The sequence below is a fragment of the Limulus polyphemus genome, unplaced genomic scaffold (assembly GCF_000517525.1).
Source record: "Limulus polyphemus unplaced genomic scaffold, Limulus_polyphemus-2.1.2 Scaffold2778, whole genome shotgun sequence".
Lineage (NCBI taxonomy): Eukaryota > Metazoa > Arthropoda > Merostomata > Xiphosura > Limulidae > Limulus > Limulus polyphemus.
In genome coordinates this window covers 100,736-122,802 of record NW_013668388.1, presented here as the reverse complement: position 1 = coordinate 122,802, position 22,067 = coordinate 100,736, and the positions used below count along the sequence as shown (strand labels likewise).

Genomic DNA, 22,067 nt, shown 5'->3' with positions numbered 1-22,067 from the left:
AGAGGATCTTAAAATCTTCGTTGATATCAAGTTGATAAATCAAACTAAAAAAATAAATAAAAGTAGTGTTTTGTTGACGAAAGTTTTTGCCCGTGATGAAGATAGGTGGACCTGTTGGAAGCTCTGGTTTTTTATCTTTTCTTTTAATGTGATTTAGTGGTAACAATATATAAATATAGAGGTTATCAGTTAAAAGACAATGTAGTATACAAAACAAAGAACAAAACATTATCTAATACGCATTATTACAGCAACAGTATCTAAACAAAGAAAATTATAATTAAAAATATTATTACTCGAGACTATTTAATGTGTACTGTTACAATCATTTAGATCATAATATCAAAATTATGAAGGAAATACAGAAATGTATAATATTAAACTGTTCTTCAAACAAGGAAATTGAACACTATTATCCAAACATATTCACTTAGACCATTATATCTAAATAAAGAAGAATTATTCAAAGCCTTTAAAATAGGCCTAAAACATACAACTGTGATTGTGAGTTTAAAGCAAATTATTTTCCTCAAGTATATTTTAGACTTTGAGATTTTAAATATTTAAAAACTATTTTCACGGTGTGTGCCAATTAAATAAATAAATACCATTATTTGATACAGTCCAAGTTGTCCGATTTTTTTTTTACCCAGAGACACAGACCGAATTAAAAGAAACAGGACAGATTTTAATGACATATAGTTTCATCAAGTTATTTAATTTTGACTTTTCTAAAGCTAAGAAATCCGATCGACAGCTTCTTTAGAACTTCGTCACAAAACAACAGAGTTAATTAAGGTCGTCTTTAAAGTGGTCATCATCTTGGACCTTATCACACCGTTTAGTTAGAACAAATAATGAAGTAACGTGCTAAAAAAAAAACAACTGGATGATAGTTCATAAAACTATATTGCCATGGTAACTGCCTGTATAGCAGTTATCTTTTATTGATAAGAATAAGATGAATAGTTTACATTTTCCGTAATAGCCCAACACTAAACTATCCATTTTTAATCCTAAATGTTCGTCTTATGATTTAAAATAATAGTGTGTGAGAGAGAGAGAGGATATATTTTATAAGCATAACAGTCAAGTGAAAAATTAATGTTTAACACATGTTAATCGAACGTTTCGACTGAGTTAACCCAGCTGGTTATATTTAATAATTAATAGAAAAAGAGAGAAACACGTAAACTCCATCCGTGAAATAAATAAGTGCATTTATTTTGATCTCAAGTATATACAGATACTCACACGTAGTTAGTGTTATAAAAATGACTGCTTAGCTCAAACAAGAAAAGGAAGATACTTTTAGAATTGTATGATTTATTTATAAGCAACACAGCCTATGGGACACATATAACATGGAAACAGTAAAAACGACACTCTCGCATCAGACCATAACAATAATTATGTACAATATGTTATATATTAAGCTAGCTTCTGTTGTCTGTCACTAGAGGGACGTCAAACATTATCCTCTTCTTCCTGAAGAATATACATATATAATTAATTATATGTATTTTTATACATTATATTATAGAATTAAAGGATTAAGTAGTCGAATGTTTTAAATTAATAATTGTTTTAGTTTTTGGTTGCAGAGATAATAGACAAATTCAGCAAATCACCCATTAGAAAGAACGTTGAAACTGAAGACTTTCAACACGTTTCTCAGTAAAAACAAAAAAGTAAGGAACTCAATACAATTTTTTTTCTTTACTTAAGACTGATAAAAGTTGTGGATGAATCATTTTGGGGGACATTATACATATATTCTCAAATATTAGGTTCAAAACGGCGTTTTCAGAACAGTATAACACATTCCAGCAAGTTAAGTTGTCTGTCTCGTGTGAATAAGATAAAGAGAAAAAATAACTTAAAAATACTGACCACAAACTTTACATTTCGGCAGTCATTATATATATATATAATCCAATCAAATGGCTCATAGCCTACATCACAGAAGGTTGTGACTGGATGATATCAGGTTCACATATTTTGTTACCAGGTTTGAATAAATTTTAACTTATTCAAGAAATGTTTTGATCTTACATTTCACAAAGTTTTTTGTAAGACCTGACTCGTCACCTCGTCGTTTCATGAAGAGGTTGGTCATGAATATTTTAAAGCCCCCCCCCCCCGCAGTGGCACAGCGGTATTTCTGCGGACTTACAACGCTAGAAACCGGGTTTCGAGACCCGTGGTGGGCAGAGCGCACACAGCCCATTGTGTAGCTTTGCGTTTACGAACAAATGAATTTTAAAATGCGTTTTAAGATACTGAGTTTAAAACTAAAGATAACAGATCGTTTTTATGACATAGAGTTTTATAATGTTTAACTAAGCATATTTTGAAATGTTTACTTTGAAACCTGTTCATATGCATGTAATTAAATTTTTATTACCTTTTAATTATTCAATTGTACCAACCTGTTCCATCTGATTCTGAAGTTTCTATTTTCACCACCAGAGGGTCCCTGTGGTGAGCCTCTCCTATGTACTCTTTACATGGACGAACTGAATAAAATGGGAAATATACCTGTAATCTTTATATATACATATATATAAGAACATGGAATTTCACATGAGTAAATTAATAGTCTTACTTAACAATCTTTAAATAAGGAGACATCTTAAATAGCAAACATTACTGTGATCCCGAATTAATTTACACAATTAAAACCATTGAAAATATATACGAAGGTTATTCTTTAGTGAGATCTATTACTAAAACGAAGGTTGAGAACGTTATAGTAAAAATATTTTGAATATGCAAATCAGCTAATCACGTGACCAAAACAGCCAATATAAATTCGCGGTGGAATTATCAGAATCACGTTTTGAAATTATCTGGCGTTACGTAAGCAGTCTGATGTTACCGAAAATTACTCGATTGGTCTGGCATGATCTGATGGTCAGGGCACTCGACTCGCAATCTACGGGTAACGGGTTCGAATCCCCGTCACACCAAACATGCTCGCCCCTTTAGCGGGCGTTACTATGTGACGGCCAATCCCATTATTCGTTAGTAAAAGATTAGCTAGAGAGTTGGCAGTTGGTGGTGTTGACTAACTGCCTTTCCTCCAGTCTTTTTTTTTTATTATTCCTGTAAACTCCCAGTGGAGCATAGGGCCGTAACAACACCTCATCAACGGAAAGTTGTTGTTGCAGTTATTTGTAGCAGGTTGTTTTTTACGGGGTGGAGTTGCTAGCCCCGCGCCCAACCCTCCTTCTTTCTCATCCTGGACTTGGGACCAGGCAAAGGCGGAGGTTGGCATGTTTGGTGTGACGGAGATTCGAACCCGCGACCTAGTCGAGCGCCCTAACCACCTGGCCATGCCGGGCCTTCCCTCTAGTCTATCACTGCTAAATTAGAGACGGCTAGCGCAGATAGCATTCGTGTAGTTTTCGAGAAATTCAAAATAAACCAATTACTCTCTTATGGGAAGGTATGTAACTCAAAATATTCATACAATCAGATCATAAGTATGTGTTTAGAACGTGGAGTTAAGATTTCCAAGACGGGGTATCCCTTATACTTAATGACATTGAAAAACAAAGAAATATGGACGAATTTGTGGCGCCACCACCATCAGGAAAGACAAGTATAACAAGTCGTACTCCAACAAACACAAGAATGAGTGGCAAAAGACGTTCACGTGTCTCAGGCAACAGCATGCAACATAATCAAGAAGGACCTTCGATTGGAAAAACGCCACAAGTGACGTGTACACAAGCTGCTTCCATGACATCCCCGTCGCAAACCTCAAGTAGCTAGAGAATGAAATTGGTATTTATGCTATTCCATAAGAAGATATACCAGTCGCCGAACACAGCACATATGGATTTCTCTTATCGGACTGTTAAAACTACTGCTGGAAAATCGTCGTCCTTCTACACTACGTAGATTATGGAAAGTATAGGGATTAGGGGTGTGCTTTGGATATGACAGTGTTATGACGGAGCCTTATGAAATGAAAACTGTTGACAACAGAGGATGGCTGGACGTGGCGACATGGATTGTAACGACGCGGTGAGGCTCCAAAATCGTTTTAGAAAACGTGCTCAACCTAGGAATAACTCGGTGTTTGGAGTTAGAAGGTGATTACTAGTGTTAATTTATACTTTATCTTTTTTTCATTTTTACATTACTTTCGGTACTTCTAAAAGGTCGTAATACATATATGGTACTATATTTCATAGTTTTAGGTTTTTACTAGATATACATAATAGTTAAACATCTAAATTCTATTTTCAATTTTTGTTTATAATATCATCGTATTTGTTAATGTACATTTCAGTAACCTAAAATTTTCTTTTACTGAAATGACGCCGTAAATGCAAAACCTCTACAATAGTTTTGTTTTGGGTAAAATCTTTTTCTGATTTCTACTGTTAAATATATACATTCTGGTCACTTTATTAGGATCCTCCCCTATGTTCATTTGTAGAGTGCTTTATTTATTTGCATATGCAAAATAGACTAATTAAGAGATTTGTCAGGTGATTATTGAGCAGCACAAGAGCTAAGATTCAGACATTTTATGGTTTTATAGCTCTTTTTTATATCAAGAGAATAGGTAAGAGCAAGGATGTATCAGACTTTCAAAGGAACATTATTGTTAGTTCCGTTTTAGCAGGAACGTCGTAATCAAAGGCAGTTTCTGTGATTGATTATTCAAAAAGAGCTGTTATTAAAATCTATTAACAGTAGTAATTAAAAAGCAATATATCTGTCTTTAGAAGAACCTGTGGTGCTAGAACCGCTGGCGGTTAATCATGGAAAAAACAAACAAACACGCGATTGGACAGGTTTGTAAAGTGCAACAGATGATAGACTGTGTCCCAGTTGGCCAGTTCCTTCAGGATATGAATAATTCAATTACTTTATCAAGAATATTAAAATATTTTAATATTTCAGAAACTTCTGGAATTAACTTCGGCTGTCGTTGTTTGATGACGATGGTTTTCTTTACGTGAAAGATTTGGTTTCTTTGGAATTAAGCACAAAGCTACACAATGGGCTATCTGTGCTCTGCCCACCACGGGTATCGAAACCCGGTTTCTAGCGTTGTAAGTCCGCAGACATACCGCTGTGCCGCTGAGGGGGGGGGCTACGTGAAAGGATAACGCCCATAAGGTTTGTAGTAACGTTAAACTTACAGTATTGCAGTGGCTACGCACAATGACAAATATGCTGAATTTTAAAATGATTCTGGGAAGAGTTTCCACAATGATTTTTTATTTCGTCGATAAAAGGCGTTTGTTGCCATTCATATAACTCAAATTATATGTGACATATAATTATATTATATATATGTTAATATTCATAAACCGTCCGAGAAGTTTGAAGCTTTGGTTTAAGATATTTTATTGTGTAAAAGTTCTCTTTATAAATGTGAGATTTAAACTCTGTTCATAGCCGTATTTGAAGGTAATAATCTAAAAAAAAACTTATTAAAGTTTTTTATTAGTTTGCAGTATAGGTTGTCCTAGCCACGGTAATACGATTGTAATAATTAGTTTTGATTTAATACACTTTTGCAATTGGGGACTTTGTCCAGATATCATTAAGGCACTCAAGAGTCAAGATTTTAGGATAGGCATTCAATTTCAACTTTTCTTTTGTATATCGTATTTCTTTATAACAACAACAACAAAATGTGATAACTAATGTGTTTGATAAACTCAACGTGTAAAAAATTGACAATATGTATATTTGATTACATCATTTTTTGTTTCTATATAGCACGTAAGCCATAACTCTAGTGGAAACTTCAAATATGGTACTTAGAGTGATACTTAGAGGAAGGGACAATGAGTAATTGGAATTGAGTGTCGAGCCGGAATTTGATCCGTTCTGCGTTAATGGCAGAATGCAAATATGAAGAAACTCGCAGTAGACAGGAATCCCTTGTATTATTCCAAGCCTCCCAGTGGCACAGCGCTATGTCTGCGGAGTTACAACGCTAGAATCCGGGTTTCGATACCCGTGGTGGGCAGAGCACAGATAGCCCTTATGTAGCTTTGTGCATAATTAAAAACAAACAAACAAATAAACAAAATTATTCCAACAGCGCCACCTGCTGGAAGGGATGTAATAATGTTGAGAACGTTTTCATAGCACGAGTTCCGACCTTTGTTTCCTTTGGAAGAGAAGATCGTATTGAAGTATTTTGTCAGCCCAGTTCACCCCACACTGATATATTTCCATCCTAATGTACAAAGGAACCCCCACGACGATAATGTAACAGCCCTTGTGCTAAGTTAATTTGGTCAACATAATTACAGGACCTAAATGCGGGCCGGCATGGCCAGGTAGTCAGGGAACTCGACTCGCAATCTGCGGGTTCGAATCCCCGTCCCACCAAACATAGCCCTCGTGTAGCTTTGCGCGAAATTAAAAAAAACAAACAAACACGCACAAGGACCTGAATGTGTTTGAGAATTTTTGAGAATAAAATAAACATCGAATTTGTCACAGTTAATCCTTCGTCAACGTATATTAACCAACTGCAGACCAAACTTCTGTATGAAAGGCATGCAATCGAACAAGAAACCTGTAACATCTTGTGAAGTCTAAACCACGCCTAGTACAGCCTGTTAACGCGAAAAATAGTCCGACTTTATACAGGTGAGCATTCACCTAAAGGGGCCAGTCAGTGTATGACCTTTTTTTCTGTTTTGTTTTCACAGTGTGTTTTTGTGTATATGACTTTGTGAGGTCGTTTACATTTCTGATTACTCTTTATGTAAACACAGATTAAGGCAGACAAGTTGTAGTCATTTTCTATACACTGATAATCTGCCTTACCGTAACCATAGTTTAATGGAATATTTATGACAGACAATAACAAAAGTAAACGATCTTCAGGCAGCTTAGTAGTAAGCTTCAGATGTTAAATTTAGGTTTCAATCCCAGTGGCGGACACAGCGCATTTAGCTCATTGTATAACTTTGCGCTAAAGCAAACAGTCAAGCTTTACCTGGGTAATGATATATGTGGGATTCTGGTTTTGGTGGCCTTGGGGTTCTCTTCACGGTGGCGTATTGTGGCTCGTCCTGCATCTGTTGGTACCCAGAAAAAAATATTGATATTCTGGTAGCAGTATAAAAATAGAAAAAAAGTCCGATTTAATTGGTAATACATAATATAACAGACAATTAATTAAAAAAGGACTGGAGACCAGATTTCTACGTGTCTAATATATAAAGGTTCGAATCAGAGTAGGAACTGGACTTTGTTACATGTCGCAGATATCTTTAAGATAGAAAATTGACCAGCTTTATAAAGTAAAATTCAATACACACTTGTTGTCACTCGTTCAGTTATCCAAGTAGGATGTTTTATCACTAAATATGAATTGTTCCTTAAGACTGAATACATTCAAAATTCCTCTTATCCTCACAATATTTTTATATATTTAATATCAGCACTAAAGATGTGGAAGTTGCATCTCTTTCAGAAATCGTAAATTTCGAGAGTACGTTACAAATAACGAGAGTACGCCACAGATATGGTTGGTACGCCACAAATAATTATAGTCGCGAAATTTTCAATTGGGAAATATTTTTATCTGGTATTATCATTCTGCTATTAAGTGATACGTAACTAGTACTTGTACATAAAAACTATGAAAATATTATTAAAGTTTCCAGTCCTTCAAAATTACATACACAATTACTGTATGTTGAAACTAACGGAATAAATTATTATTTCATAACGATTAATTTTTAGAGAAGAAATATAAGAAAATATTATGCTATAACAACTAACTTTTAGAGAAGAAGCAGGTGAAAGTAATATGTTAAAACGATTAACTTTTAGAGAAGAAACAGGTGGAAGTCTTAAGTTAATAACTGTTTAACTTTTAGAGAAGAATTGGACGAAAGTTTTATGATATAATGTAAACATTCTGAGAAGTGGGTGGAAGTTTTGAGTCTAATCAAGATGTTGATTTGTTGTACTAGTGACTCCACAGGATGAGTCTCGTGTGTCTAAAATGCTAACTTTTCTTAAAAATAAGTTAAATACAGATGTTTTTTACACATCTCTCTTAATTTATTCGTCGCTACTCGAAATCAGAGGTTTGTAAAAATTATCAATTCAGATCTATCTTTTGTCTTCCACAAGTCTTTGCCCAATACGCTTTTTGTTCAATATCAGAATTCAATAGTTAAGTGTGAGATGAGATACAAAATGATATTTTTATAAACCTCTGTTTTCTAATCGCAATGGACAAATTAAAGAGACATATGGGGAATAAACAATAACATAACAATTTTAGGCCCATTGATTTCCAATATTTTGCCGGCTTCTCACGTTTAAACCGTAACTTTTAAAGTATTATACTGCTTATATAAATAGAGTATCAGAAAATATTTTTCCTCTCATCATATAGCCCAACTAATGAGTTGTGGTATTGAACGAAAAGCTTATTGGGCAGTGACTTGTGGGAGGCAAACGATACACCTGAAATACCAGTTTTTACATACTAGTTTCAAGTCACGATGGATAACTTAAATCTGAAACAAACAAAACAAATTGTTTTTATAATAATTTTAAATCTATTGTTTTTTCAATATTATGCTGGTTTTTTTATGACGAAACCTTAGCTTTTAAGATATCAATCTGCTGTACGAGTGGCCCCATGGATTTGAGTTTAGAGTCTGTTTAAAATACTAAATTACTGAGCTAGTGGTTCCATGAAACTGATTCTAGTCTGTTTAAAATGTTCATTTATTGTATTAGTGGTTTTATGGAGTCTGGACTGTTTAAAATGTTGTGTTAGTGGTTCCATTGAGTTGAGTCTAGGCTGTTTAAATGTTGATTTGCTGTATTAATGGTTCCATGGAGTTGAGTCTAGGCTGTTTAAATGTTGATTTGCTGTATTAATGGTTCCATGGAGTTGATTCTAGTCTCGTTTGTTTAAAATGCTCATTTGTTATATTAGTGGTTCCATGGAATTGAGTTTTGTCTGTTTAAAATGGTCATTTGTTATATTAATGGTTCCATGGGGTTAGTCTAGCCTGTTTAAAATGGTCATTTGTTATATTAGTGGTTCCATGGGGTTAGTCTAGCCTGTTTAAAATGGTCATTTGTTATATTATTAGTAATTCCATTGGGTTAGTCTAGTGTGTTTAAAATGTTCATTCGTTATATTAATGGTTCTATGGAGTTAGTCTAGCCTGTTTAAAATGGTCATTTGTTACATTATTAGTAATTCCATTGGGTTAGTCTAGTGTGTTTAAAATGTTCATTCGTTATATTAGTGGTTCCATGGGGTTAGTCTAGCCTGTTTAAAATGGTCATTTGTTACATTATTAGTAATTCCATTGGGTTAGTCTAGTGTGTTTAAAATGTTCATTCGTTATATTAATGGTTCTATGGAGTTAGTCTAGTGTGTTTAAAATGGTCATTTGTTATATTATTAGTAATTCCATTGGGTTAGTCTAGTGTGTTTAAAATGTTCATTCGTTATATTAGTGGTTCTATGGGGCTAGTCTAGTCTGTTTAAAACGCTTATTTGTTTTAAAAGCAGCGCCATGGGGTTCAGTTTTGTCTGTTTAAAATTTTCATCTGTTGTATTAGTGATTCCTTGGAGTTGAGTCTAGACTGTTTAAATGTTGACTTGATGTAATGGCGATTCTATGGAGTCTGTTTGATTTCACACTATTATGTATGTAAATAATTATCCGCAGTTAAATAAAACCAGCTACCTTTCGACTAAGTACACTTGATGTGTTAATTACAGTAATTTCGATTTAAGGACATCTTCGTTTTTACACAAATTGATCATCTTATATTGTCATATATAATATTACTAAACACGCAATCTCCGACTCAACGGCAGTAGAAATGGTAATGCATTTTGTAAAAACCATATCCGGCATTTAGTTTTTTTTCTTTCTTTTAAATCTATAGAAATATGAATTACTTTATGAGGGGTCCAGAAGTGTATTCCGATCTATTATTGGACAACATTCGAAAAAGTTATGATTGGATTTTTGTCAGTAGAGTTGGGTGATTTTTTTTCATCCTAATTCAAACAATGGTCGTGGCGTTGTTGTAGTGAATTATCTGTGTAACACTCACCATGTACGAACATTTTGTGAAACCTGCGAGGAACTGATAAGACGGGCTAGAACCTCTGAATGTTCGTTATTGTCGAGATGGAAACAAAATCGGATTCAAAGCTAATCTGCAAATGTAAAGTAGCAAAATGTCCAAGGTGTTACAAATGTAGCAGGTGTTAATGCGATCACGATGGAACACCAGTTGCCCAAAAAGTTAGCCGTAAAAGAGGTCACATAAACTTCGGCGGAGGAGGTGCTGTCAAGTACTCATAGAGAAGTATGTCTGCGAACAGGAGCGGCAATTTTACGGGTGTATCCAACGACTTGCCCTCAAATGGGAATGAGAGCCGAAGGAGGAAAACGATTCAAGATCAGATAAGGAAAGTGAATTACAAAGAATTTTTCTGAGTGAACTGCTAGATCATTAAAAGGACAGGAGGAGAAAGGATTTGTTTAGTTGAAGTTAAGCACAAGAACCCGGTATCAAACCCCGGTTTCTAGCGTTGTAATTCCACAAACATGCCGCTGTGCCATTGAGGGGCTAGGAGAAAGCAACACTAAAATAATGGCGGAATAGCAAGACCATAGCGTGCGGGTGGTTAATTTTAGTGGGATAAAAACACCTTAACGGCTACTCGAATGTAACAAATTGCATAACTATAGCATGCGGGTGGTGAACTTTAATGGGATAGAAACACCTTAACGGCTATTCAAATCAAAGAAAATAGCATGACAAAGTGATCCATGGATCATGCCATACACAGCCATGTACCTCACTCGGCTTTCGGGTTTCTGGATCTGAAGGAATACCCCCATACCTTCCAAAATAGTCATGTTTTCTGCCGTTGAGTCAGAGACTGCTTATTGAAATAATCAGATTTTCTGCCTTTGAGTCAGAGATTGCTTCTTAAAAGTCAGTTTAAAAAATCAGAACTGTCAAACATTCGTGTCAGACAATTACACAAAAATTATCATAGAGAGGATAAGAATGGAATGCTCAGGGATTTATTCTAAACGTATTATCTCAATGCATCATTTTTTACGTCTTAACTGTGTGCGTTATCATCCACTTCTTAGCGTCTATTTTCTATTGCTAAAATATATATATATATATATATATTTTCAATTTTAGAGAATTGTATATATTATAGAGATTTTGTGTTCTCGTAAATAATCAATTAGCAACAACAAAAAAAAAAAACAGGAAAAAACGGGGAAGCTAGTAATTTTAAAAGGGTCATTATTTAGGTTTTATTGTTTGTTTTTCCTTCTTCCTATACGGTAAAACACCTACAGACTCTTGACCTGGATCATCCTCGTGAGACAGACGAGTCGTGGCATAAGGACACGGATAATAAGCCGCTTCTAATCGCTCGCTCTGACGTTTCGTAGAGAGTTTTTCCAGATCGGACAACTGCACTGTCTCTTGCTGAGAGGGTTGTTGTTGTTGGACTTTTCTGGACCCGTATGTGGAACTACCTGCGGAATAAGGATCACAACTATCAGAATGCATTTGTTAGAACTTTTAGAAATATAGAATACCAGATATGTTAAAAAATATCAGTTTGAAAATATATCGAATCTAATGAATAAAATAGCAATACCTACAATAAAAAAACAACATGCAATAACGTTTGTTTGTACGGCTAGCGCAGATAGCCCTCGTGTAGCTTTGCGCGAAAATTCAAAACAAACAAACAAACACTCACCAGTTTTTAGTGATAAAACACTGTTGAACGATTGTATTTATATTTTGCTTTCTTTCGTCAACATCTATAACTAACACATTAAATCACTTTTAATATAAGACAATGTTTAATTCAAATGACACATCTGATGCAATATTCTAGCTGGCTATATAAAGTACTTGTATTGTTTTCGACTCCGTCTTCTTTGTTTTTTGGGTGCATTTTCAAGGAGGTAATATAAGTCCGCAAACATACCACTGTACCACTGGGGGGCTGAATAATGTATGATTTTATTCAATAATAACGAATTTTGTGAATTACGTGAATTGGTGAAAATTCCAACATTTGAGGTAGATTTCATGGGAATTGAACAACACATACATATATATATATACAAATCGCAATGAACAATACGTGAAGCTAAGTGGACAGTATGTATGTTTGAAAACGTTCTAGACTGAAATGTTTACGCTGAGGTTTCCGTTTATTCTAAACAATTATCCTGTAATCATCCTGAACAAGTATTGTTTTTTTATTTCGTTATTTAATCACCAGTTTTTGGCCCGGCATGGCTAGGTGGTTAGGGAACTCGACTCGCAATCTGCGGGTCGCGAGTTCGAATTCCCGGTCCACCAAACATACTCGCCCCTTTCAGCCGTGGGGGCGTTATAATGTGACGGTCAATCCCACTATTCTTTGGTAAAAAGAGTAGCCCAAGAGTTGGCGGTGGGTGGCGATGTCTTTCACTGCTAAATTAGGGATTACAGCACATTTCAATGACAGTTGAACCGTTGCGGATAGAAATTCAGCAAATTTCAATGACAGTTGAACCGTTGCGGATAGAAATTCAGTAGATGCTTCGAATTATACTATTGTTTGTTTGTTTGTTATTAAGCACAAAGCTACACAAAGGGCTATCTGCGCTCTGCCCACCACGAATATCGAAACCCGGTTTCTAGCTTCTATCCGCAACGGTTCAACTGTTAATTGAAATTTGCTGAATTTCTATCCGCAACGGTTCAACTGTCATTGAAATGTGCTGAATTTCTATCCGCAACGGTTCAACTGTCATTGAAATGTGCTTAATATGATGTAAAAGATAACCCCGTCTCCGCGGCTACTCTTAAATGAATAGCATATTTGACTTTCACATTTATAACGCACCCACAGCTGAAAGTGTGAAGCGTATTTAGCAGCGTACTGCAACTCAAACCTAAGACCTTCAGCCCGGCAAGCTAACTACTAGGCCACGCCCGACTCAGTGTGACATTTTAACTTACTAATAATTACGCTTTTTTTTTGCGATCACTGGTTGTTATTCTTTTACACAAAAGAGACTTAAAACATTTCAATCCAAAATTGTGTCAGTATATGTAAGTTTTGGCTTTGAACAACGATGTTTAGTTGTAATTGTTAGAAACGAACACATTAAAGCAGAATACTTTATCCCTTACGTTGAAAAAAAAAAGCATTTTTCTTGAAAACGGAGAAAAAAACCGTGGACAGAATAGACATTTCTATAATCTGGACTACTGTATACGGACTTACATAGCTTAAAGAATATATCCTTTCTATTAAGCAATTCTAATTTTTATAGAAACAATTTATGTGTGTTTCAGAATACGAAATGTGTCTGAATGACGTACTACCGTCCATGATACTACTTGCTTGATGTGACATAGCTTAAAGAACATATCCTTTCTATTAAGCATTCCTAACTTTTATAGAAAGAATTTGCATTGCATGACTTTGGATATAATCCATTATGCATTCGTGCTGTAAAGAGAAATTCAAGTGATTAATACATTTTGACTTCGATACAATGACATCTGGTGATTTTTGATAACCTTAGTGGCACATTGTGCAACACGAGGAGGCGTTCAAGTCTTAGACCCCAAGCCTCAGATTTAATTGTTTTTATCTGAAAATTGCTGACAGAGGAAGACCGATCCGTTAACAGCACCCGCCACCCATCACATCAAGCAAGTAGTATCATGGACGGTAGTACGTCATTCAGACACATTTCGTATTCTGAAACACACATAAAAGCTTTATTTGATGAGATCGTAACAAAGAGAAAAAGAATTGCGTTTCTTGAAATTAAATATCATACCAATATATAAATATGCAAAGCAGTATTCCTCTCTCGAGCTAGCCTGAATCACTATTCAAAGCATTAATTTGCCACTACAAAGATTGGAATTGTCGAGTTATAGCTTGATTTGAATTGTATTAATTTCTAATTCGAACAATGCAGTTGGAGTTACAATGACCTCTTCAGGCAAAAAACACCAACTACATTCATAATATTAAAACTTCACGTGCACGGATATCGTGCTGAACATCATGCGGTGAAATAATTTCAAACGTCAAGAAATTTCTAAATCACGGACATCATGCAGGGTCTTAATGTTGATTCTCTTGCAGGCTTAAATTATTGAGTGTCATGAAATACCTTAATGTTGGTCCTAATTCGGAATCGTAATGTTGATCAAATTACTGAATATCCATGATTTTAATCATTATCACTATCCATGAACATTTTGTTGAACATAATGTATAGTTATAATATTATCATGCAGTATTATAATGTTGAACATCATATATAGTTATAATATTATCATGCAGTGTTATAATGTTGAACATAATGTATAGTTATAATATTATCATCCAGTGTTATAATGTTGAACATCATGTATAATTATAATATTATCATACAGTGTTATAATGTTGAACGTCATGTATAGTTATAATATTATCATACAGTGATATAATGTTAAACATCATGTATAGTTATAATATTATCATACAGTGATATAATGTTGAACATAATGTATAGTTATAATATTATCATACAGTGATTATAATGTTAAACATCATGTATAGTTATAATATTATCATACAGTGATATAATGTTGAACATAATGTATAGTTATAATATTATCATACAGTGATATAATGTTGAACATCATGTATAGTTATAATATTATCATACAGTGTTATAATGTTGAACATCATGTATAGTTATAATATTATCATACAGTGTTATAATGTTGAACATCATGTATAGTTATAATATTATCACGCAGTCATAATTTTGACCATCGTATGTGATAATTTTGTTACACATTATATAATGCCTTTATGTTGACCATTAAAAAAAGTCATCACGTCGAAAACCTTGCAGTCAATATACAAAGCCATCATGTTACTCATCATGCAGGGCCATGTTGTACTATATCATGTTGCCCTATTATGTTAAAATGTCATGGTAAACACTAGATGAACACCATTAACTTATTTTACTATGTGCTTGGTCATCATGTTCAACACCATCTTCACTCATCACGCTGAACATGAAGAAAGCTTTGTTGTTTTGGAGGAGTTATTTAAGTTGATCAGTTATTAACTGAGTTGTAGGATCCTGTCAAAGATGACTATATTACTGAAGCTAACCGCCAAATAGACGACACTAATTTCCACTACAAACTCTCACAGAATTCTACAACTCAGTTTATTAAGACCATAACTGATAAACTTAGAGAACACCTATAAAATAATAATATTAATAACAAAGAAACCTTTCAGTATTTGATCCACATGAAGAAAGCTTTTCATGAATGACCATCACGTGAACATAATATGAATATTGAACACAGTAACATGTTTGATGCAAATGCATAATTTTAAACACCTAGCCATGCTATAATGTTTTCTAGTAGTGTCATCATCTAAACATATTGTTATGCTATAATGTTTATCACATAGTATCATCATTTAAACACCTTGTTATGCCATAATGTTTACCACATAGTGTCATCATTTAAACACCTTGTTATGCCATAATGTTACCACATAGTGTCATCATTTAAACACCTAGTCATGTCATAGTGTTTACCATCTAACTGGTAAACACTATGACATGACTAGGTGTTTAAATGATGACACTATGTGGTAACATTATGGCATAACAAAGTGTTTAAATGATGACACTATGGCCACCATTTAAACACCTTGTTATGCTATAATGTTTTCTAGTAGTGTCATCATTTAAACATCTTGTTATGCCATAATGTTTACCACATAGTATCATCATTTAAACACCTTGTTATGCCATAATGTTTACCACATAGTATCATCATTTAAACACCTTGTTATGCCATAATGTTTACCATATAGTGTCATCATTTAAACACCTTGTTATGTCATAGTGTTTACCATTTGAAGCCATCATTCAAATACCTAGTCATGTCATAGTGTTTACCAGCTAGAGCCATCATTTAAACACCAGTCATATAATAGTATTTACCATTTAGAGCCATCATTTAAACACCAGCCATGTCATAGTGTTTACCATTATTTAGTGTCATCATTTCATACATCACCTTTTTATGCCATAATATTTATCACATAGTATCATCATTTAAACACCTTGTTATGTCATAATGTTTACCATATATAGTGTCATCTTTTAAACACCTTATTATGTCATAATGTTGAACATTAGTTAGTGTCATCATTTTATATATCACAAAGTAAACACTGTGTAAGAATGTGGTGTTGAACATCGAGTATGCTAATTACATAGTGTAACAACGTGGTCGTCAAGCTGATCATGTGTCCAACATAAAATTCATGTTTTTTTTTTTTTACAAATTCATAAAGAACACGGAAGAATATCTCACCACCATAAGAGCTTTCTGAAGACTGTCTTTTGCGCATGATCAAACAGACAAGGATTAATACAGCGAGTACTACTACAGCAGACAGGACGACCGGTAGGATGATTTCTATCTCTAAATAGAAGGGAACGCTGTTTTCGTCGACTTGCATGGTCCTTATTTGGCTGTCTGTGAAAGAAGAAAAGACTTCGTAAAGAAAAACAACAGCATACAAATGAAGGGGAAGAATGTGGTTTTATCTACACTACAAGGGCTCCATCTAGCACATAAAAAAGTAAACAGCTTCAACGTCGTCCGTTTGTGCTGGTGGTGGTAACCGATTCCAGAAGGACCTGATGAAAACCAATTTGAGCAAACTAAATCTTCCTGAAACACATTAAAAAAATAATGACTTCTATTGTCCGCTGTACAAAGTAGGAATATTAACTATAGTTTTAGAGTTTGGTGTATAGGTAACAATGGGAAAAGAAACATCTAATAGTCTGTATATGAGCATTAATTAGAACAGTAGCGCCAGTTTAACTAGCTGGGAACTGGAAGAGTGTAGGAACCCTTAAAAGGTAAATATGATCATTAAATTCCAACAATTATTATTTGAATTCTGCATATCTCTTGATAGAGTAGAAGAGGGGAGGTTAGTTGGGAAGGGGTTGTTAATCTTGCAATGGTTGTTGTGTACATATGTGAAAACATAAATAACTTAAGCTGTATACAAGAAGAAAAAAATGCGTTTATATGAAAGGTTAAAACGGGAAACGTCATGCTGTCATGGAACACAAAATGCTCAATTATTGAAAGATTACTTCTTGTACTTTGTTGTTGATATTTACAAGAGGGACTTCTCAATAGCTGCGGCCGTAATTAGATCTCAAATCGGCCAATGGATGGGTGGATGTATGAGCTAAAAATTTATACTTGAAAAAAAAAACCCAACAAACTCAGGGCCATTCTATGAGCAGTTATGTCGCGGCTAATAAAACTAACTCAAACGTATATCGTATATTAAATATATTATAAACGTATGCCATATATTAAATATATTATGAACGTATGTCATATATTAAATATATTATGAACGTATGTCATATATTAAATATATTATGAACGTATGTCATATATCAAATATATTATAAACGTATGTCATATATTAAATATATTATGAACGTATGTCATATATTAAATATATTATAAACGTATGTCATATATTAAATATATTATAAACGTCTCCGTTTCACATTAATATGGATTGAACATAAATCATTATAAATAAATAATAATAATTTTTAAAGCATTCTAATTTTAAGGTTCCTATACGAAATACCAACATTTCTCCTTAAACTACATTGCCTCTTGATAAATATGTTTTTATAGGGCTTATCCAGGTAATACGAATAGTTTGGATTCTGGTGTGCCAGGAATAACTTATTATACAGTACTATTCTTAAGAATTATTGGTAACAATACCATCCGTAATGAAAATATTACAACAATGCTTTATTTGTACCGATAGTAACTTATTATATAGTACTATTGTTGAGAATTATTTAGAATAATAGTTTCATAAGTACAGTGTTATAATAATGCCTGATTTATACCGAATGCAATTGTTACTATTGATGAGACTTATTGGGAACAATACTTTACATAATGACAATATTGCAGTAATAATAGAATAATTAATTAATATAATTAATAGTATAGTAATGTTTGATATCTTACCACCTGTTCTAACTAAAGTACGAAAAGTGTACTCCGCCTGAGTAGAGCCTGCAGGGTTGCGGGCAGTAATCAACAACTGGTAAGAAGAACTGGGCAACAATCCAGGGATGGTTACTTTCTGTAGGTCAGGATTCACGTGACCCATATGTTCGAGCCAGTTCTTTTCGTGAAGTCCTTTGTATCTTATGTCAATGGAAACAATCGCACAGCCTACACTGTCCCAGGCATGAAGATCCATTGTCACTGATGTCATGTTTATTTTTAGAAAACGTTGCTTTTGTGGGGCTATAGGGTCTAAAAATAGAGGATCGTATTAGAAAAGTTGGGGTTGCAGGTGATGAAAAGATGATAGCATAAGACAAGTTACACAGAGGATATTGAGGGTCTGAGATAAGATCGATCGCATAGAAAGATTTATAATGCTAATTTCCAGGGAATTTCATGAAAAACATTAATATGTATATAATTATAAGCTAGAAAAAAATGGAAAATAATACAAAATATTAAAAGACATCAAGATTGAAGAGACAAAATAATCAGCATCATTACGCAAAAAAAAAAAAACAACAAACAAACAAACACTTTTTTAGGGCTGGAGTTAGAAAAACAACAACAACTATTGTCATTCTCATAGATATTGGAACAGGGACGACCACTGTCCCCACCTCTAATACAGAGAGCTTAGCAACCACTTCAATTCCCATAAATTTAGAAAAGGGTTTGAGATTTCTCGAACTAGTCTCAAATAATGGCTCACTATAAACTATATTGATAGCTAAAGATAGAAAGTCAAAAAGTTAAATTAAGAGGATTACGGCCGAAAACGTTGTTAACACCGAGGGTACTTAACTGATGCAACAATGCATTCTAACCTTTACAAGCAAGAACTTCGGAATAGTATATTTAATTAACTTTACTCATTACTGGAGTGATTTTTACTTATGATCTATGCAGGTAGCTTGTTTTGATCAAAGTTAATATTAATTAAGGTAAAAAATAGAAGCCCCTATATGTCTGTTATTAAAATGATTATTTTCGTTTGTATTTTTCCTTCTACCCAATCATATCTTGGTTCTCATTTTATCAAAATAGAACCAAGTTGTTACTTTAATTTAAAGAATTTTGAACCTCCTAGTTTCTGCTTATCTTCAGCAAGTACAGAGTTGACGAGCTCGATACACTTCCAGCTTTGCTCCCCCCATTTTGTTTCAGTTTCTATGTTTTCCTTGCAGTTAAAACAGCAGAGTAATACTCGAACATCATGTTATTAATAATGATTTGTCTATTTGTAGAGCAAAGTCACATCGGGCTATCTGCTGTGTCTGCCGCAGGGAATCGAATCCTGTATATTAACTTTGAAAGTCCGTCAATTAATCATAGTAAAGGGTCAGATGATTAGGTGCTGTTAAACAACTTTTTTTCGGACAGTTGTTTTCTGGCTTATTTTTCGTGTTGTTTTTTTTCATAATGTTATAAAATACTATTACCTTAAAAGTACAAAATATTGAATAAAATCACTAAATTGTAATTTATTTCTTAAATGTCGTTTTTTAAGATACTGTAAAAATTAAAAAAAAAAAGGGAATATCGTTACCTCTACCGTTTGTCCTTGCAGTAACAATTTGACTAGCCTGCCCTCTACCGGCATCGTTGTAAGGTACAGCGTAGATTTCGTACCGAGTTCCACATTGAAGATTTACAAAAGTATAATCTTGAAGATCTCCATGAACGGTATTTTCTTGCCAATTTCCATTTTCAGCTTTGATATAAAACTGATATCCTAAAAATAAAATTTAATGATGTGATAAATTGAAACGAATCCAAGCTTCCACTTAAAAATTAACGCAGCTATGTGCTTAACCTGCTACGTAAACCTGTATTATATTATGTAATATTTTTCAAACATATAATATCAGTATATTACAGAAAAAGTGACTGTTAGGCCTCATGCTGGACACGACTAGAAAACGTAAACAGGCGTATCGATGTTTTGTTTTACACCAACTGACTTAACTATTCTTACTCTGTAATTGGTAAAGGTACCTTCCTGAACAAACAATGAATTTTAATTGCGCAGAGACTAATTTTCGAGAACATTCTTTATTACAACATGTCTAGTTACATACATGAATAACGTCACCTTGTTCACAGACATGTCGTTGTAACAGGTTAAAGTTGTTTTGAGACCAATGACGTAAGCATGCCCCCACAATTGCGAGGGGGGTTGAACCAAAAGGGAGCCTAAGGACCTGACAGACTTAAAAATTGCCGATAGGAGGAAAAGAGACGTACAGTTATAAATTGTTTGAACTAAAGGGCAGTTGTACTATTATGTTAAGTTAATGATATTAATTAGCCAAAATCATAACTACAGCCCCCCCCAGTGGCACAGCGGTATGTCTGCGGACTTACAACGCTAGAAACCAGGTTTCGATACCCGTGGTGGGCAGAGCACAGATAGCCCATTGTGTAGCTTTGTGCATAACTTCAAACAAACATAACTACAGTTATAAGGAGGTAAATGTAGGGGGGGGGGCAATTACATTTTATGCAATCCATAATGCGGGGGCGTCCATCTTCTATAGTTACCGCGCGATTTTTGAGACCATACCAAAAATTCAGAGAACATATACTATTAGAAGTTATAAGAGTGTAACCCATATGAAAATTTACATGAAAATATACCTTTCACGCACCAATCAAAGAAAATCATTTTGATACAAGTTATCGACAAAGTAAGGACAAACTAACATACTTATACCGTGTACTGAAAGCTTTATAAAAATCGCATTTTGCTCTAATAGTTGTTGTATTTTAATCGGTGTAATTGTGATTTGGAGGTGAATTCAAGGCTGGTTGTGCACGTTAAAATACTTAACCCTAAAAGATTTTACTGAACTCTTTTTCATAAAAGCATGCAGTTACATATTTTAAATCAGGTATTTGAAATTTTTAATATTTATATACTTTAAATAATTAGGATAATCAGCGATATTAGCTAACGAAAGAAACTTGTTGCTTTAAAGATATATTCCAATAAGACAAATTGACAGCACCACCAATGATATTGGATTCAATTGGATCCCGCCGCCACATTACGTCAATAGTCGTATATGTTACCCGGGCAACAGAAAGCTCTATAGCCATTGGTGGATCTGAAAAAGAAATATGAACACAATTAATTACGAGTGAGTACAGGAAATCTTCAGCTATAAAGAAATAAATTAATGGATTTTTATATATACATACAGACATATATACACGACGTTAACTTTTATACAATACTAATATATATTTAGATATATATATGCTACTTCCAAGTCTCTTCAAGCAAAGCTTATCCAAAAGTAAAACCAATGCGAAGGCTTGAAGACAAACCTAAATAATACAGGTAGATATATCTATCTGTTGTAACGAATTTGTTATTATATATTTATTTTAATATCAACGTTTGTTTACATTACATTTATATTTATAAACATACATAGCTTATCGTGTTAAATATGTATTGCAAAACTCCCGCCTATTCTCCAAAGTTGTAGAAGATTCTCGAGAGTAAGAATCAACAATATATGTGTACGCAAACGCTTGTGTTAGCGCCAATATTGTTACGTAAATCTGAATTTTCTAGAAGCCTCCACACACCTATGAATATAACCAACGCGACGCGGCAAAAAGAGAGTACCTATTAATAGTTTGCTATAGTCAGTGTGCTATAAACTTTGGAAGCTATAACTGTGATTGTTATAACACTTATCGATCGGAAAATTTCAAATATTTGATCAGGAATTTTTACAAAGTTCGAAAATTACAACTCATTTAACTTCAATGGATTCTCATCGGACATTAGTATTTTTACAAAAACATTACATAACATCACGGTGGAAAACCCGGTGTGT

The 22,067-nt window shown here is 33.9% G+C and overlaps 1 protein-coding gene across 1 annotated transcript in view; it reads right to left on the bottom strand.

Annotated features, from left to right (window-relative positions):
• Nucleotides 1-1,203: 1,203 nt before the first annotated feature.
• The window catches only part of LOC106467884 (Down syndrome cell adhesion molecule-like protein Dscam2), a 110,180-nt gene continuing 89,316 nt past the window's right edge, over nucleotides 1,204-22,067 (bottom strand). Inside the window, exons 19-26 of the mRNA XM_022396096.1 lie at nucleotides 21,225-21,323; nucleotides 19,763-19,948; nucleotides 18,169-18,462; nucleotides 16,453-16,617; nucleotides 11,374-11,558; nucleotides 6,989-7,070; nucleotides 2,433-2,519; nucleotides 1,204-1,488 (exon numbers count right to left, since the gene is read on the bottom strand). Coding sequence (XP_022251804.1) covers nucleotides 1,475-1,488; nucleotides 2,433-2,519; nucleotides 6,989-7,070; nucleotides 11,374-11,558; nucleotides 16,453-16,617; nucleotides 18,169-18,462; nucleotides 19,763-19,948; nucleotides 21,225-21,323 — 1,112 coding nt within the window. The 3' untranslated portion in view covers nucleotides 1,204-1,474. The remainder of the gene's footprint in view (nucleotides 1,489-2,432; nucleotides 2,520-6,988; nucleotides 7,071-11,373; nucleotides 11,559-16,452; nucleotides 16,618-18,168; nucleotides 18,463-19,762; nucleotides 19,949-21,224; nucleotides 21,324-22,067) is intronic.